Source organism: Glycine max, chromosome 12 (genome assembly GCF_000004515.6).
Source record: "Glycine max cultivar Williams 82 chromosome 12, Glycine_max_v4.0, whole genome shotgun sequence".
NCBI lineage: Eukaryota > Viridiplantae > Streptophyta > Magnoliopsida > Fabales > Fabaceae > Glycine > Glycine max.
In genome coordinates, this window is record NC_038248.2 from 17,658,897 (window position 1) to 17,679,233 (window position 20,337).

At 36.5% G+C, this 20,337-nt stretch overlaps 1 protein-coding gene across 6 annotated transcripts; it reads right to left on the bottom strand.

The window, feature by feature from the left end:
- Window positions 1-960: 960 nt before the first annotated feature.
- Window positions 961-10,863, bottom strand: LOC100816290 (WD repeat-containing protein 25). 6 transcript variants are annotated; one of them, XR_001383861.3, is made up of 4 exons: window positions 9,840-10,495; window positions 7,178-7,336; window positions 6,233-6,886; window positions 961-1,587 (listed from the first exon to the last, which is right to left on the bottom strand). XR_001383861.3 is itself a non-coding variant. In XM_014764913.3 (4 exons), exons 3-4 carry the CDS (start codon window positions 6,338-6,340, stop codon window positions 1,216-1,218), a joined length of 480 nt encoding a protein of 159 aa, XP_014620399.1. In that variant the 5' UTR covers window positions 6,341-6,825; window positions 7,178-7,336; window positions 10,519-10,863; the 3' UTR covers window positions 961-1,215. The 6 variants fall into 6 exon arrangements, 5 of the variants coding, with proteins under 5 accessions (XP_014620399.1, XP_006592525.1, XP_040863193.1 ...); XM_014764913.3 differs by lacking the exon at window positions 9,840-10,495 and adding an exon at window positions 10,519-10,863 and having other exon boundaries at window positions 6,233-6,825; XM_006592462.4 differs by lacking the exon at window positions 9,840-10,495 and adding an exon at window positions 10,519-10,863.
- Window positions 10,864-20,337: the final 9,474 nt, after the last annotated feature.

Genomic DNA, 20,337 nt, shown 5'->3' on the forward strand with positions numbered 1-20,337 from the left:
TAAAGAGTGGTGTGTCTTGTCCCTCTACAATTGAATTTGACCCCCATGAAGAGGGGAAAGGGAGTTACATAATTATAATGTCTTGTTTAGACCCTGTTAGGCCCCCCTTCCATCTCTCTTTCCTTGTGGGAAGATGTGGCTGAACATAAGAACAGCAGAGTTTGCCCCCACAAATCCCCTCTTGGATTAAGTCACATTTAGGGTTTCCTTCCATGATGGTAGGTAATGGTTACAAGCATCTAGACATTTCTTGTAACTCGTGAGCTGCACCACTGCCTCATGCCACGTTTTTGTTTTAGTTTTTATTTCACAAATGCACATGAGAATAAAGTAAGCCCTGCCCAGCATTAAGAGTGTGAAGGACATGCAAATAAGTGTAATTTCCAGTTTCACAGCAGGCTTGTCAAAATCTTCCATGGAGGGCATATCACAATGTTTCTTGTAAGGCTGAAAAGGATAATTCACTATGTTAGTGTGACAACGATAGTTTAAAACTTTTCAAAGTGATCAAATTTTGGTCTGAGACCCCTGAATATTCGAGATAGAAACATGAAACTTGCAGGCTGATGTTTGTTGGGACAAAACTACATTCTATGATGACATCCTTTGACCATATAGCAATCTTTTGGAAAGTTATTAGGTCTTTGAGAATCTCGATAGTCATGGAGCCTATTTTCATTTCGCTGCTTTTTATTCCATAGTGGTGAAAGCAGGTTGACTCTTTAGCCAATTTAGATGCTAATGGCCAACACAAATCTCTGTGCAGCTTTACACATTGTAAGATCATTGCCTGAATTATCCAAAACAGTTCTTCACTGGGGAAATTAAGGGTCAATAATGGAGAAGCATTTTAAATTTTCATTCATTGTTAGTAACTTTCTACACAGTTCAGAAAAGATCTGTCACATCATTAATCATAGTTACCAAGATTTCTCACTTCTGGTAAATACTTTAAACTGCTTTTTAAACAATTCACACCATGATTCACTATAGTTGTAATATAAGTGAACAAACATTAAATCCACAGTACAACAGTAAAAGGGTACACATTTAAGCAAGCATTGACTTGTGGGAGAAGGTTTCATTATTCACACAGTATCTAACAAACTAGAAACAGCTGCCTAGACTAAGAGAAGGCTAGAGTTTTCCACTCTCCTAGCAAGTCATTTTCTAGTAGTAACCGAATGCTTGCCCTGTGAGAAAATTAAAGACTGACTACTCAAATACCAAAATACTTCCATCCCATGAGCATGAAGCAATAACATTAGGTATAACAGGGTGGAAGGCAACATCTATGCATGCCTGGTCATGGGCCTTGATTTTCTTCACGACTTTGGATGACTGATAATCATAAAGGTAGATAGAACCATCTGAAGAGCCAGAAGCAAGTTTTTTCCCATCCAAGCTGAAATTGCATTTGATTGGAAACCCAGAGACCACATGTCCCTCATATCGCTTATATTTGTTGAGTCTGTAAGGTGGGGTGGTAGTAAAGATTGCATCATAATTCCCATTTGATTGGGCAACAAAAATTGAATCAAATGGGTGGCACCTCACACAAGGACACGTATAAGCTTCCACATAAACCTGATTCAGGAGTATAATAAGCTAATTAAAATCTGAATTCACAAAGTATAACAAAGTTTACACGTACATATGGTCAAATTGATATTTAGAGAAGAATTGCATACTCCAAAATGCATATAAGCATTAAGAACAATAGGTTGCATGCATCATAGAAATTCCAGATTGTAATACGTAGTGCACGTGGCTTGAGTTTTATCACAACTTTAAGATCATGGAAAGTCTTTGGAAGAGAAAAAATTGAAAAGTTGATCTTCTGAACTGCTTGTTCAGTGTTATCAGTGCAAATCATGCTTCTTTGCTGCATTAATATTATTACCTAACATTTAACAACCATCAATCTAAATGTTTAACCAAAAGTCAGCATACCTTGAGTGACAAGTGTAAATGAGTAAAATGTAGATAATGAAATTTAATCTGACATGTGTAAATGAATAAATTGTAGATACGTAATTTAATCTGATATGTAGGCAATGGCAACATAAACAGCAGTGTGGAAAAGTACAGAAGTGGCGAGTAAGAAGAGGGAGAATCTAGAAGCCGGTAATCTCAAATAAACCCTAAAGCAGTGTACTGTTGTTAATGGCAGAGAGCCCAAAATCCATCATATACATATGGCAAATGGCATAACAGAAATTGGTGGAAGCCAAGGCATATACACACACACACACACACACACAATAAACCGGTGTTTGCATGTTCTTTTGCAAGAGTTTTTGCCTTGCTTTTAATTTGATTCATGTGATTTTATGGGCGAAACTCATGTAATTTTGTTAAGTTTGATTCAGCCAGGACAGGGACTGGAAAATGTGGAAAATCTGAGAAAAGAGGCTTAAAAAGGGTAAAAAAGAGTGCTCCGATGAGGAGATCGACCGTTTGTGCTCATTTTAGAACACCTAAAGCTATAGCAGAAAGGCCGTTCTGAGCTTTTCGCAAAAAAGGCAACAGTGTCACCAATTCCGAGAATGGCTGTTCTCTGTATAGGTAGGGGTGGGCTGCCCCCCCCCCCCCCCCCCAAAGTTAGAATTTAAAGTGACCACTCAATGAGAACAGCCGTGCTATTGCCTGTGCCAGCTACATTTGTTTTATTGAAAGGGAATTGGGTGAGGGTTTGAATTATCTTTTGCTTTGTGCACGAAATTAGAACACTGTGAGTGAGTTAGGCATAGTTGGGAGATTTGTTGGATTGAGGGAGCACGTGAGAAGGATTACGGTGCCTCTAATGTGTAATTTCTCTACTCTTTCTTATGTATTTGAGGTTCTGTGTATGCTTGTCTATGCCTATGGCCAACTAAACCCCCTATTTTCTAAGACTATGATGTAATCCGCAAATGAACTCCAATTTGATTAATTTAAATTTGTCTTTGTTCAATCAATTGTTTCATTCTATTGTGCTTTATTTCATTTAGAATTGACCACTCTATATTTTAATCGTTTGTGCATTTGTGGCCTACTTCGTATGAACTGTAGAATAATTGGGTCCTGTGAAATATGACCGACCAAACATATTTTAGGGATTTCTGAATTAGTAATTTGTGAATTAATCTCCACAAACTTATACTTTCTCGTAATTTGAACCCAAACTGACCAACTAGGATTTGAATTAAGAGAAAGAGGGTTCAGTGTTTCACCAGGACCTGTTAATTATTTTTGAGATTTTCAATAATTGATTTTAGATGAGTTTTCAATTACAAAAAGTGAGGGAAATCAAAAGCATGATTGGAATGATAGTCCTAGGTCTCTTTATATGATAAATTATCCCATTATTACTGCATGCAGAGTACACTTGCCCTTAGCGAACATATTTTACGCTTAAAGTTTCAGGTGCCATCACCAGGGACTAGTTGTATAGTTGTTGGATAATTTCTTTTGTGAAAACCAAACAGTTTTTTGTGTATAATTTTTGCTTATTTTTATTTTTCTGTTTTATTTGTTCAGTATTTAAGTTCAAAAAAGAAAATTGTTGAATTTTATTATTTTAATTTCTTATCTCTATACTTGTTGCCTGTTGTGTTTAATCCTTTCTCCTTCCTGTGTTTAACAGTTTCATGCTCACTCGATCTCAGTGACCAGTGCTTCTACACGAACCTAAGATCGAGAAAGTTGCTCGCAGGAATAGAGCTAAGCAGAGGAGAAGAAACATGGCTGGAAACAGAGGCAATGGGGGGTGAGACTGTTGTTAATGAGCAGGTAGAGCAGACCTTGTTAGACTATCTCACTCCTCAAGTGGAGATAGCTAATAACATATTGTTGCCAACTCTGGGGGCAGAAGTCAATTTTGAGCTGAGACATGGCTTCTTGCAGATTATAGAAAGCAATCAGTTCCATGAGGCAGACTCTGAAGACCCCACGTACCTGAGGTTGACTGGCACCATCAATGTGCAAAGCGTGCCCACAGAGTATGTGAGATTGGATGCTTTTCCATTCTCACTGAATGGGAAAGCCTGGGATTGACTTTGTGCTTTACCTGAACACAAGATCACGACTTGGGAGGACTGCGTTAATAAATTCCTTGAGAAATATTTCTCTGTAGTTAAAACTGATCAAATACAGAGGGATATTGGGAATTTAGTGCAGGAGCAGGAGAGTTTGGCTGAAGCGTGGGAGAGGTTTCAAGAGTTTCTCCGGAGTTGTCCACGTTAAGGTTTCAGCCCACAGAGGATTGTGCAAATATTCTATGGAGGATTGTCCTTTCATAATAGTACAAGCCTCGATGCTGCTTGTGGGGGAAATCTTATGCTGAAGCCACCTACTGAAGCAACCAAGATCATTGAAGATATGTCCTTTGATCCCAACAACAATTCTGGGGATAGGAGGATTGTGAGGAGGCCAGTGAATCAGGTAGAGGTCGAAGCATCCAGTTCAGGACTATTGTATTTGACTGGCTGCTACTATAATGAATGAATACTATTGTCTTCATCAAACTCCCTTCACCATAAATAGAACCATTGTTTTTTAAACTAAACAAGACTAGCTTGCCTGATCGGTTCAACTGCCAACTAGTCCATGGCAAGAAAATGATTGTATCTGTACACTGTAGCTGTTACACAGTTAGCATAGTTTAACTTTAACTAGTATACTGTGAGTTGTTGAAAGAAAGAGTGTGCATCATGTGCATTTTCATCTATATGCTAACACTTGTTAACCAACAGATCAAGTTAACAGTTCAGTTAGCAGGTCCACTGTTCTGCTCTAATTCTGTTACAACTTAACTGACTCAGTTGCTACAGTTTCTCTAACACAGTTTTTCTATATATTTAGAATTGTACTTAAAGTACAAATTTGATTGATTTAGCAACAGAAACACAAATACAGAGAACAATCGGATTGAAATGAACCATTTTATTGGGAAAAAAAATTAAAAAACGCAGGCACCCCCACCCCAACGTTCTCAAGTTTCTTCCTTGCCACACCCTGTTCGTTTCTATACCTTTCACATTTTCCTCCATTTTGTACTCTATTTTCCTTACTCAGCCATTCTTTTTGAGATTCTGGAGAAAATTTAGAGTCACTTATTTTCTCCTCAACAATTTTCTCTAAGGAGTAGGCGGTTCTACCCACTCCTTGAAATTCTTTATTTGGACTCTTAGAACCCAACTCCCTAACTCAAAAGCTTGGGAAATTTAGTTATTGGCATGTTTTTGTTTGGAGAAGGCGTATTTTACTATTTTAGAACTCAGTAGAAAGTATAAATCTAGGGATTGCATCTTTAAATAATTTTCCAAGTTCTTGTTAAATATTTGTTACATTGACCTAATTTAAAAAAAATATATATTTAGTTCAAGAACAAATTAAATAAGTAAACTAGCAACCTGGTCCCTGAATAATTTGATATTTTCAATTAGGTTCCTATACAGTACTTAAACGAAGCCTAACGGAAATGTTGCCAAGGATCCAATTAAAAACAATTTACTAGTTTAGGGATCTAAATCTAATTACAGACTTTAAAGTATAGGAATTTATTTAAAATCCATAAATAATCCAGAAACCAACAAATTAACTTAACCTTAAACAAATATTATGTCTTTAGTGTAATCTTATTATTAGGCTCGCTACGCTAAGTCATTGCTGAAGTCTAAGCATGGGTAACATCCCTAGGGTGGCATGGACAATTGGACATTAATATTGCATTTGCAGTAAGTTTGCTATGTCAGTTCATTCATCCACCCTATTTAAAACAACTTAAGGCAGTATGTTTTGGATCTTGAAACTTGAAAGTATCAAACCAGGAAAAAAGGCAGTATGTTTTTAATCCTATAGCTTAAAAAATATGGTAGCTTAAAATATTAAAATTTCATGTTTAATGTCAATACAAAATAATATTATTATGTGTTAAAAACAGCATAATAATATACATACGTTAAAAATTAATTCCAGTTTGACAATAATTTGGCCATAGTTGAAACACTAAACCATGAATCAGTCCATTTACCGGCTGGTCTAAGAAAATAGAAATGGTATCTATAACTTTTACTAGACTATCTGCATTATTCTATTCCCTCTAGAATGACTTATTGTTTCAAGAGTTGTAATCAACCTCAGCATTGCTGCTTAAACTAACAATAAGCAAACTTCACAGCAATTTTGCAGAAAAAATGGATAACAGTTAAAACAGAAAAATGAAAGACAATATATAGAATTATCTCACCTGATTAGACAATGGTATCTCTCTTGACACATCCCAAACAATAATAGCGTTCTTGTTGGCGTTACTTTGAGATACATCACTAGAAGAGATGAATTGCTTCCCATTCATTGTGAACTCAACATCCAGAATTGGACCTAAATTTCAATTATAATTGTGCACTACTTTGCCAGTTCTGGCATCCCAAAGTTTGAACCGGCCCTTTGACCCTCCGGAAAGGAAGAGATTTGAACTATGAAGCACCAACACTGACACGGACACGGACACGTGGACACCTCACCTCTTAATGGGATGCTGATTTACTTGTCAGTGTCGGTGTCGTGTTGGACACGGACACGGACACGTGTCGGACACCCGGACACGACAAGGGGATGGGGTGTCCGTGCTTCGTAGGATTTGAATTGTCTGGATGGAACTTTATAACTCCAACAATTTGATCTTCTCTGAAAACCCGAGTCTCCAATCCCTTTTCAACATCAATTAACCTTGACGTGCAATCATACCCACAAGAAAGTAGGAAGTGCCCTTGCTGAGACCATTTCACATCTTTGACTGCTGCATTGTGGAAGTTTAGCACACATGCTTTCTTCTGATTTCTGCCCCATACATTCCATATGCAAACCGCATGATCCATCCCCGCAGATGCAAGGAGGTGAGCTGTAAGCTAACTCTGATGAACAAATAAATACCAGTACTAGTATATACAACAAGCATATCTCTCACTCTCTCTCTCTCTCTCATACACACGTAGACACACAACACTTTTCAATACTTTGATTTTAAATTTAGTCCAGCCGTGAACAAATGCTTTATACATTAAAATTAAAATATAACACAAATACAATACCTTTATCACTAAGAAACAGTTTAGGACAACTATTCCTCCTTAAAAACTATAGTATATCACACACAAACCAGGGCAACAGTTTGTCAACAAAAAGAACTTACCATGAGTTGATGACCAATGTATAGCATTGACAGCTTTTGTATGCCCATATAGAGACGCAGATAGCTTTTCAGATATCAAGTTTGGGCTTTGATGACCCTTTGCTTTACTTTTCAACAATGATAAAATATTATGGTGTATATCAGCATCCAAGATACTCCCTAAGTTTATAAACAAGAAAAAGGTCAGAGTAGTTGTCTCTATCAAAGACAAAAAAAGAAGAGATCAATATAGAAGCAAGGGAATAGATAGAATCACTAAAACATGCAGCACAACTATGTCTGAAGAAAGTACCAACAGGAAAAGGTATGTGTCAGAGGAAATAAAGAAATTTAATTTATGCAAGCTCATCACTCAGCCAGAGACTGATTATAACACAAAAATTCATCTGCTGCATGCTTCAAAATTAAGCAGCTATTTTCTATTGAGCTTCCTCACTAGATAGATATAGAAGTGGAGGGCCTTAATTGAGAAGTAGACCTTGAACTATGATAGTAGCCATGCCAAGCGATTGTTGCATGAGCACAGTGCCAATAGACAATCAATTAAAAACTCAAGACAATATTAACAATTTAACATAACTTGAGCATGGATCTCACTAGAGCTTATTATTATTTTAATACATTTTGAACTTTTGATTAGTTGCACCCATAGACACTATGCTCATGCAATAATTACTCTAGTCATGCCAAAGAAATTAAATTCTCCTAAATACCACCAAAAAATGTCAGGAAAAGAGAATCTGGGTGGGATTTATATAGAAGAATAAGGATACAATTATGAAAAAATGAGTATCTAAGACTCCAAGTTTTGCTTATCTCCTAAAGAAAAGATCATTTTCATTCCCTTACTCGCTTAATTATCCATGCCACAACCATATGTTTACCTCCAATGGACATATGATGTTTGACAGATTATGTCTCGTTTTCTTCATCCTTTCAATAGATACTTGTGGCATTATTACCTCCAATGGACATATGATGTTATAACATCAATTCCTCATATTACTTTGGACTGATATATCCAAAAAGGCATATCAGACTATTCTCCCTCCCTCTTCTCTACCCCTCTATGATGTTATAACATAACCAATCCATCATATTACTTTGGATTATGATATATCCAAAAAGGCATATCAGATTATTCTCCCTCCCTCTTCTCTACCCCTCTAAATCACATAGCCCTTAAGCATATGGTCATGGGTTCGATCCCTGGCCACTGAGTATGAAAAAACATCTGTTGGGAGAGGTCAACCCCCTAAATGGATCTCAATACCTTAGGGGATTAGTCCTTGACTTTCGACTGAGGGATACCTTGGTCCACACACACAAAAAATGTCTATATATGCCATTGGGCCTTTTCTTCGTTCTCATACTTTTTTATCTCTGGTTGTATGGTTGAGAGAGGAGGAGGGGATTTCAAGAGGAGACAAGAAAATTCAAGAGGGGGAAAATGATGAAAGCACTATCATAAAATTTTTAATTGCAATATTGGGAATGATTATAAATTATACAATCTATAAGATTTACCATATATACAAATATAATGATAGATATGTTATATGTTATTACATCAATATCTTAAATTGTTTTAAACAAACTATAGTCATAGTTAAAAATCACAAATAGCAATGCATAGCAATCAGCATTAAAAGCGGTATAGTGAGATGGCCGCTATTTTAAATATTATAATATGAAGTAAATAATTAATACTACATATATAAATAGTAAAAAACAAAAAAAAAATCCAAAATTAAAGAAATTTATGATAAATAATAAGTTAGATTTTATGCACACAATCACCATCAATCTAGGAACAATAAGAATAAACTAATGCAGTAAAAATATGAAAGATGATGGTAAAATTAGTAGAAAAAGAACACAAAAAATAAGATAAAAATTAGCAGAACTTGAACTGGGAAGTCTAAAAAGGAAGAAGAAAGAGTGAAACTTGGGGAAAAAAATAGTCCTGTAAAGTGAAGGAACAAAGGTCAAAACAGAGAGAAAGAAGGATTTCAAATCCTACTATGTTTATGAAGCAAAAGTTGCATCAGAAAATGGGGTGACATGACAATTTTAGCCAAGAAAACCCTCAACAGTGTCATTTCAGCAGTACCAATAGTTTTTTGAGGTCTATATCATAATAGCGTCATTATAGCACATGAAAAAAATAACCTTTTTGGCATTCCATGACCACTTTTTCAATCCCATAGCATCCTATGCCGTTCCACTACACTATTGTCTATTGCTCCACTATATCAAGACTATAATAGCGTCATTATAGTCTTGATATAACATTGTATAGTGAATCACATACTTCAATATGTATCCCAGCAACAGAAGATAGCAGCAAAAAAAATAAAAGATGAAGTTGATCACATAAAATGCAGCAACACAACAAATAAAGGTAGCATCAATATCATTCCTAAAGCTAATATAAAACCAAGAGATTTTTCTTTTATTTTTTATGCATTGTTAGTATAGGAAAGTTTTAGACTTTCAATTTGCTGTCAGCCTGTCACATTATTTAATAAGTTTAATGTGACCAGTGTTATCAATTGTGGATTGCAGAAAATGGATAAAAGCCAACATTTGGCAACATCAGAAAATTGGACAGATTTTTAAGTTCATGTTTTCAGTTCCCATTACATTCATTCATGCGCACCTGTAAGTGCAAGCCCTTGCCTCTGCAGAGCTCTTTTCCACACTCCTCTGCTAGTTTCCAGCACCACTCGCCATCGCACAGCACAGTTCTTTTTTTTTTTTTTTTTTCCAGCCAATTTCTGGCATCCAGACTCATTTCTCACTGGTTTACACAGAGTCATCTTTTTTTCCGGCTAGTTTCCAGCAATTTTGTCACTGTTGTAGCCTACCCACTACCATTTCACTTTTTTGCTAACCACCATAGGTAATTTGTGAAGGGAGACCGCTACCACAATGGCATGTTTTTATGGCAGAATTTTGGCCTTCTGCCACCACCATCCACCATTGATAACACTGGTATAAATCTAAGGTAAGGGTTTAAGGTTCAAAATATCGTCATCCCACTATCCACTATCCCCTATAGCATGTATAGAGTCGGACACTCCGCGCCGCTATTTGGGACTGACAACTCTAATCTATAATCATAATTCCAAAATTGAACGCCTTTTAACAAACAGACCTAAAAATAAAAACTAAAAAAAAAAAATCAAAATGGAACCCTGTAAATTTCACAAAATTTGAATGTGATTTGAATTTCCACCGTAAAAGTTTCAATGATTACAAAATTGAACAAAAAGAAAAAAAAAGTTCAATTTGGATTACACAAAGGAAAAAGGAGAAAAAAAAGAAGAAATGGGTACCAGATAGCGTGAATGGAGACGGAACAGGAACGGGTCAGGAAGAGGGGCAGGGGTGGGGCCATCAATGCGCGCTGTCGTTTGGAAATGTATCTTCCGGGCATGGGAGCTTGCGTTTGGTGGTTGAACGAAGGATGAGAAGACAAAGGAAGGTGTCGTTTTAGCGGGTTAGGGGAAGAGAGTGATACTCTCTGTCGTTTTGGTGGTTCTTCTTCTTCATCTTCGTGGTCTGAGGCATTCGAATAAGCGTTGCACAGAAGATCCATGTTTGCTTAGCGCATGTTCTATTCTATTCCTTCTTCCCTCTCTTGCTTAAGTTACAGGGTTAGGATACGATGAGAGTTTTTTATTACAGACAGTCATTCACCTTATTTCGTAGGTGTTGAGTAGAAAATTGATTTAAACTTTAAGAAAATAATTGATTTTAAATAAAATTGATTATTATACAATTAATTTTTGTGAAAATAGAAGTTATTCTTACTTATTTTAATATTATCATGATTTTTTTATATCATAATTTTAAAAACAATCCATATATTGAAATACGGTTGACTCACCTCACCCATCTAACATAGACTACATACATCGGATTCATCTATTTTTTTCTTTTCCTAGTTTTCAATTTTCTGCGGGCTTTGATTTTCAAAATTTTAATGTTAAGGGAAGACTAACTTTCAAACATAAAATTAAAGAAATAACAAAAACGATATATTTAAAAATATAAATATCAAAATATAACTTTTAAAACTATGTATAAATACGAAACAAATAAAACTTAATGAACCAAAAGTGACATTAAACATTTTAATTTTAAATCAATTTTTTAAATTTAAATATCCAATTTCATTCTTGAAAGTGTAATTTGATGACATATGAGTCCTTAAAAGATGGAAAAATATTTTGTTGTCCTCAAATGCGTAAAAAAATGACAACATATTAATCATGTCATTAGTTTGATTTATGATGTCTAACATCTATTCTCATGTGGCAAGTGAGGATTCAAATATCATGAAAAAATATTGTCAATTTTGGCAGCTAACTTAGCGGAACCAATCTATCAAGAAAGTGTTGATGGACTATTTTTCCATTTTTGGAAATTGTGAAAAGAATTAGATAAACTCGCTCCTCTTCTTTTTAGACTTTGAACTCCCCTCCCAATTGCTGGTTCCCACCCTCCTCCTTTATATCTTTTGCACATTTTTTCTCTCCCAAGACCCTCGTCGAATATTTTTCTTTTTCTTATTATTATTTTATCTTTCTTTCCCCCTCTTTTACCATGTTTACCTCTTGTTTATAACACAAATCCAATCATACCCTTGTCGTTTACCACCACTTCACCTTCATCACTTGACTCTCTAGTTTCCATAGACAACACAATGCTATCGCAAACAACACGTTGTTGCTACGAACAACCTTGCCATCACCTTGGATGATCATGAAGCCATCGTGAAATGATGGATACCTTCTTCACCTGGCTCTACACAAACGAAATGACATTGCAGCAGACAACCATGTCATCACCAAGGACGACCACGACACCACCATGCGATGATCTCCTTTTCATCCGATTTTCACAACCCATAGAAAATACAACGGTGGATGTCATTCACATCGAAAGAAACTAAAAAAAATAGTAGAATCAACTGAAAATTAAACAAAATATTATCGCTAGTGAGAGAGTGACAACATGAAGGAAAACATACACCACTTTTCCAAAAATGACAAAATAGTTCATCGATATTTTCATGACAATTTTTTCTCATAACATTTGAGTCCTCATTTGAGATGTTAGACATTAGATACCAAACTAACGACAAGACTAATATGTAAGCATTTTTACACATTAAGGGACAAAAAAATATTTTTTATCTTTTAGTGTCAGTGAATTACACTTTCAGGGACAAAATGGTGTATTTATACTTTTTTAATAAAATAAATAAAAAGATTAGTTGCACTTTTCTCTCTCAAAAGTTCACAATGTCAAACTTTATCCTATATTCTTTTTTTCAAATTTTTCCTCTAGTTAGAAAAATTCCCAAATTTCATGAAAAAGTAGTCACAAAATTGGGAATGGATCATCTCCCATTAAAAATAATTGGGGAGTTTCCAATTTAAGAAAGATAGTTAGATTAAATGTGTAGTTGTGATATGTTAAAACCTCTCAAACTAATGGTTTTTTTTTCCCCTAAACTCATCGTTTCAATAAAAGAAGGCTCACAACCTAATTTTTGTCATTCCTTTCGGCACTCCACCTCTCCGTAGTGATAACGAAGGACAAAGCGGTTCCCTTGTGACTCTTGCATCTCTGCCACCATAGTGTGCATTGTTGGTTACATCCTTTATTTGCTCGTGTTTTTCATCATCTACACGCAACAACTCTATCACCTCCAAGTAAGGTTCCTCCTGCACTCTTCTTTTCTTTCCTTTAAATTCCAAATTAAATCTCATGCCTGAAGTCTGATTACGATGGTCATAACATGTTTAATCGAAGTCTAATTTAGATGCTTGTCACTAACTGGATTTTCATTAATTAATTTGATTTTGATGCTTGTTCCCATATGCTCTGTAGGTAAGTTTATATCGTCCTTGATTTAGTCTTCTGATGATTATAGAAGCATAAGTCTCTATCTCTCGATGGTTCATGTTTAGTTGAATCTCAAGGTTTTCATGCTTCTTGTTTCTTCATATATAGAAACATAACCCACAAATCATGACATATGTATAACATTAGACACTGGATGATCCATCACTAGACAACCCAAACATCTCTTACGATTTTGATGAAATCAAAGATATAAATTTATGTTAACCACCTTGTTGCATGTAAGTCTATTGGATTGATGACTGGAAGCAACACCAGGAGATACCTATCTATTGTTGGAAGCATGAAGTACTTGTCTAGTCCATCCAAACAATAAGTGGAATAAGCAACTTATTTGAATTATCAATTTATTCTAGTTTATATGATTCGATTTAAAAGGAACATATCTGCGAAACTATCTTTTATTTCCTTTTATATGTTTAATGATCGTATTGAATTATGAATGACATATATGGAAAGTCTTGATCCTATTAGACAGAAACGCGCAATATTCGCTTAATTCAGGAAACAAGATCAATCTATACAATGGTCAAATTTGAATATACACTCTACAATTACAAATGTCTCTCTACCTATAAGTACAACATCAAAGATTGAAGAAAATTGATGAATGTACATAGAAAGACAAGAGTCGTGAATCAATAAACGAGAGAAAAGAAAAACACTTGTTGAGAAACACACTGAGCTTAAGAGAGTCCATCCTTTGAAGTAAACAAATTATTAGTGAGACAAACAAGCAAATAGAGAGTGGGTGGTCAGCAAACTTGAGGCCAAACTCAGAATCCAACCAAGCCTTAAATGTGCTGAAGCCTTGGATTATTTCAAGCAAGAGTTTGGAGTTCACATTGAAGTTACAAAGATGTGGAGAGCCATGAAATAATCCAAAGTTGTTGATTCATGTTTGGCATTTGCATGTAGGTCCCGACACCTATTATTGATGTTCCACCAGTAGCAAGGAATAAGCTAAACATAACAAGACCCAAACAAAAGAACATTTCAAACACTTCAACAGTAGATGCACCTATTGTGGATGGCCAGCCAACAACACCATTACTTTTCATGCCAACACTGAAGTTCACTAGAAGGAAGGCTGCTGATAAAGATCCAGTATAAAAATGAAGAAAAGTGAAGACCCATTTTTTTGTTTTATTTTGTTATTAGGATGTGTAGTTGGATATGACTAATTTTTATTCAGTAGGTACTAGTCTATGTTGTGTACTTCGGTACTTTAAATTTGAAAGCTTGAACGATGTAAACATTATGGTACTTATCTATGAAAGCTTGACTTATCTATTTTGGTTTATGGTGTGAAAGCTTTATATGGTCTGTGAAATGAAATTATGGCTGAGCCATGTTGGTTCTCTGGTTTAGGAAGTGTCAAATGATATTTGCTAGCAGTTCTCTAGACTAGGACCACTATTAAACCTTACAGCAGCTTCTAGACTTTGAAAAATAATCACATGATTTAATGTCCTATTTCTTCTCTTTCTCTTATAATCACATGACCACATTTGTTTTATTACAGCAACAAGAAAAATGCTGATGAACTGGGTACCACATCTATTTTATTACAGCAACAAGGAAAATGTTGATAAATGTGTTTTATTACATGATTTAGTGTCTTATTTCTTCTCTTTCTCTTATAATCACTGCATTTTCTATTGTACCAAATAAAATTTTATTTAATTGAACTGGGTTTAGGTGAATTGATTAAACTACATTTTCCCCTTTAATTAGCAAACATCAACGCAATCAACACCAGGGAAGTATAACCAATTATATGATATTTGATCAAGTTGAGCATCATTCTGTTGTTCTGCAAAGTAATTGACAGTAGTTACACCCAAATCAAATTTCAAATGAAAAACTTAAGGAACTGCAAAGTAACTGACAATAGCAACAAAAACTTGAGGAACTTCATTCACAATATTTCTTCAACAAAACAACACTTATAATATCACAAGATGCTACTACAAATTTTTCCTAAAATATATTCCCCCTAAAACTAACATTATAATTAAAAATGAAAAACCTAACAATACAATGTTTGTTAAATTTCTCATTTTCTTCTGCGATGCTTCAATTTGTAGGTTCAAATCAGCCACTATCATTGATTCTCTTGTGACAGAAGAAGGATTAGAAACTTGGTTTTCTTCTTCAACCCATTAAAAAAATTGACAGTTATCTGGGCCTGTTTGGGGCAATGCACAAGTATAGAATAACCTTCCTGGGTTCCTCCTTGTTCTTGTAGTTCGAATAGCTGCACGTCTTCCATGGTGGCATTGGCGAATGGTTCTACCAGAAAATGCAGAAGAACTACCACTTGCAGACATGGAGAAATCAAGTGAAGAAGAAGAAGCAAAGGGGAGAACCTTTACAGACGAGAGAAGCTTTACAAACCCTAATTTGAGGAACGCACACTTAAGAACAAGGAGGGAATTCAGAGGAAAGAAGCTCTTATAAACCCTAATTTGAGGAAGAAGAAGGAAGTGACCAGAAGAAGCTTTATAAACACACACTTTAGTGCCACGTTGGATAGTCTACGTTGTAACACCCTTGTCATACCCTAATTTCGTCCGGGGACCTTTGCTTGATGACATGCGACCTTTCTTTGGTCCTTGTGAGGTGCTTGGTACCCATCATTAGGCAATTTGTGAAATTCCAGGACATGTCGAAAAACCAAAAAATATTGATGCACAATCCGTAAGTTTCCGTGACACACCGGAAATCAAATGGAAGCATCGTTGCATAATTAAGTGAGGTTCCGTAACATTCCGTAAGTCAAAAGGGGGATGATTATGTAATCCGCAAGGTTCCGTAACATTACGGAAAGAAAACAAGTATCGTTACGAAATTCGTAAGTTTCCGTAACTTTACGAAAAAAAGAATCACCAAAAAAACAGCAAAGGGGGGTGTACTTAGTAAAAATGGGGGTGCAAATAGCACCCAGGCCCACTTGGGCCCTCTAGAATATTCCTCCAGAAGGCTGTTGCTTCTGGAGGAAGCAACCTGGCTCGCCTGGGCGAGCTGAGCTCGCCTGGGCGAGCTGGGCGGCAACCACCTCCCCTATTTTGCTATAAATAGGGGAGGAAGTGAAGAAGAAAAGGGTTCAGCCCCTTTGGCACTTCTCTCTCTTTCGAATTTGCTTGGAAAAATCGTTTCCGTGAAGAAAATCTAAGCCGAGGCGCTTCCGAAACGTTTCCGTAACGTTTTCCGTGAAGAATTTCGCAAAGGTTTCAACCGTTCTTCGACGTTCTTCATTCGTTCTTCATCGTTCTTCGATCTTCAACGGGTAAGTACCTCGAACCAAGCTTTTCGATTCATTCTATGTACCCGTAGTGGTCCACATTGTGTTTCGTGCATTTTTATTCTCGTTTTGTTTACTTTTTATACCCCCTGTTGACGTGCTTAAGCCATTTTACTTAAGTCATTTCTCGCTTAACTTAAAAATAAAATAAATTTCCACCGAACGTTTGAATTGTATTATCCATTAACTTCGGTTAAAATAAATTCCGACTGTTCGGTCGTGCCGTAACCACGTTGGAAATCAAAAAGAGGTAAAAAATAATATAATAATCAAAAAGACATCTTTTAGTAAAATAAAGCGGAAAATCAATCGGACGTTTTCTCTTTGGGATTTCTCATTCTTAATCGAATTGATTAATAACTAAAGTGAAACTAAAGGCTAAAATCAATTCGCCTAGTCAAGCTCGTCCATAAAAATAGGCTTTTGAAGTTTGTCATTTCATTTTCTCACTAAGTAAAATGGATCATTTTTAAGGTCCAACGCCTTAAAATGATCACCTCTTAAAGTAAAAAAGAATCACTTGATAAAAAAGAACTACGTAGGTCTGATTTTCTCATCCCAAATTGAGGAATACGTAGGAGCAAAGGGAAACACCCTTGTCGACCACAAAAAGAGAAAATATAAAAAGGGTATAAAGGATATAGAGACATAAAAAGGGAACATAAAAAAATCAAAGTCATGTTTGCACATTCGATTAAAGGCTGCCGTCCCTTGGGGCGGACGTGTGGGGTGCTAATACCTTCCCCGTGCGTAAATACAACTCCCGAACCTTTCACTTAAAAGTTCGTAGATCGCGTCTTTTCCGGTTTTTCCGACGTTTTCCTCAAATAAACGTTGGTGGCGACTCCGCGCGTATTCCTTTCGTGGAACACGCATCCCGCGAGTCACGCGTCGCCCTCCCGCCGAAGGGTAGGTTGCGACAACCCTGATATATATATCTATATATTATTAGTAATTATGTTTGATGTTTGATTATTTGTTGCGTTATTTTCATCCGTAATTATTTTTAAGGAAGTTAATTTAGTTAATAGAGGGGTGGATAGATAAGGATGTAGCTTCTCAAAGAAGCCTCTTGAGAAAGCTTCTCAAAGAAGCCACGAGGAAGCTTCTAGAGGAAGCCTCTTAATGAAGCTTCTAGAGAAAGCTACATGAAGCTGCCTCGGTAAAAACGCTGCCCAGCCTTCATTAACCGTTGGATCTTCTCGAAATTTGGTCTGCAACTTCACAAAACACTGTTCCATGATCTGACCGTTGGGATCTGTGAGAAGATGTCTGGAGTGTGCTAGAAGCCTCTTAATGAAGCTTCTGGAGGAAGCCTCTTAATGAAGCTTCTAGAGAAAACTACATGAAGCCGCCTCGGTAGAAACGCTGCCCAGCCTTTGTCAACCGTTGAATCTTCTCGAAATTTGGTTTGTAACTTCACAAGACACTTTACCATGATTTAACCGTTGGGATCTTTGAGAAAATATCTGGAGTGTGCTAGAAGCTTCCGTTCCCGAGAGCATCTCTTATTTAAGCATTTCAGCCTTTGCTTTCTTGTAGCTTAGGAAAAATGCCATTTCTTCTTCTTTCTTTCTTCCAAATCCATTTCTAAAGTTCCAAGTACTTTCTCCATCACCCACATCCACCATTAGCCACCAAAAACCATCATTGTTCTCCATTGAAAACCCACACCGAGAGGAACCCTTCAACCGAAGCAGAATTTCCAACTTGGCTTGCGGTTTCGGTAGAGAACGAAAACCCTAATCTGATCTTTCGTTTTCTTTCGAGGTAACCATGGTTCTATGCTTGTTTCTTGTTAGTTTCATCTTGTCTTTGCATCTTTTCTAACTTTGCAACCGCCATTGCATGTCTTATGCTTCCTTTGAAAAACCTTAGAGAAAGAGACTTTGTAAACATTATCCTTTCATGAAATGCATGTTATTTTCGTAACCTACACTGAACCCCGGTCACATTGGCGTGGTCGGAATTTCCAAATTACGTTCCTTTGTAAAACCCGAAATACTCTCAGCTCTTTCATGTAGTGATGTGGGTGTTTGACCCAGAGCACTGTTACTAGCTTTGTTTTCTTAAATCCATACTAAGTCTCCTTCATTTTGGCATGGTAGAGGCTTGTGTGGAATCGACAAGCAAGGACAAAAAGGAATCTTCAAGTGACGCGACGAGGAATCCGTGGGGTAGCTCACTATAGGTAAGGGGAGTTTATTATAAAATTTACCATTTTAACACCATAGTTAGGGTCAGGGAACCTAGCTATGAGGATATCTGCCTGTCCCTGTGCATGCTGATTTTTCTTCAAAGAAAATTACGTTTTAACTAATGGGATGCGATATATATATTGTGATGAATGATATTGTTTTGGCTGTTTGAAGGCTGTGCGTGTGGAAATGATATTGTTGTGTTTGTTTGAATTGTTGTTGATGTTGCTATTGAGGATTTTAATTGATATGTGATGATAATGATGATTATGATGATATTGATTTGAGATGACATTGTTAATAAAGACCATGTCAACATGAATTGTTATTATTGATGAATATGTGAATATGAAATGAGGTTGTTGTTGTTGTTGATAACGTCATTGAGATGAGATGATATTTATGTTGTGAATGACATGGAAATACGATTTGTTCATTGATGTTGGAAATGCATTGGCATGTGCATGTTGTGTATGTTCGTGGGGGGCACTGTGCACTGACCTTTCAGGGTCTTTGGCACTAGCTTTTGGCCACGTTCATACGTTGGATGTTGTGTATGATCGTGGGGGGCACTATGCACTGACCTTCCAGGGTCTTTGGCACTAGCTTTTGGCCATGATCATACGTCGTATGAAGTGTATGTCATGGGGGGTAGAGTGCACTGACCTTGTCGGATGGCCCATACGTGGGTAACTAGCGTGGTTAGAGAATCTAAGCATTCCTGAGGGGATGCTTAGGTGCTTTAATTGGTCCATGGTCTTTGGCATTTACTTTTGGCCGTGATCATAGCTCATACGACACAGGAAATAGAGTAACTGTGGCCAAGTGTACTTTGTACTAGGGGGCTGTCACCTGGTAGGGAACACCTTTGGGCTCCCAGGCTGATCACCTATGGGAGGGGGGCTGTTACGTGCACAACCGGGTGGTCTCGACAAACTCAGCACAGTTCCCTAAGTGAGAGTGTCGTGTGGACACGCTTAGGCTATTTCCTAATATTTGGTTGTTGTTGGTACGTACCACATTGCATCTGAGTGTTGAGTCAGGTGCATGCATCATTTTGTGCAGTCTTGATTGGGTCCATGGATGGATGATGAGTAATCGTTGGATGTGAATGATGAATATTTGTTGGATATGAGTGTTGAATAATGATTGTTGTGTATGCTTATCATGTTTGCCTATGTTCCTTGCTAATTGTGGTTATTTGGAATTGGTATTGGTTCTTTTATAATAAACTCACCCTTGCAATTTTGTATCGTGTGGTTGATACCTGTGATGATCACGAACCTTATTCGTGGGAGCAGAATGACAGTGGCAGGGTGTAGCGAGTAAGATTCTGGTGAGGAGCCGCCGAGCCGACGTGATGACGTTGGCGTTATTTTGGGAGAGTTGTGTTTTGTAATCAACTCCTCCGTAGTTGGTTTTTTAAGTTTTATTTTGTTGAGTTAAAGATGTAAAACTGGAATTTTAATTATATATATGAACATATTTAATTTCGTTATGTGTATGACTGTACCGAATTATTGTTTCTATGTAATTATGCATATTCACTTAAGTAATGGCGTGTTGTTGGATGAATTTATGTTGTGACAAAATCACTTCTATTTTCATAATAAAAAAATTAAGGGAGTTCTGTTTATAAAAATTGAAATTATCAAATATTAGAGTGTGGATACTGTAGCGACGAGGCGGATCGTTACATACGTGGCACTAAAATT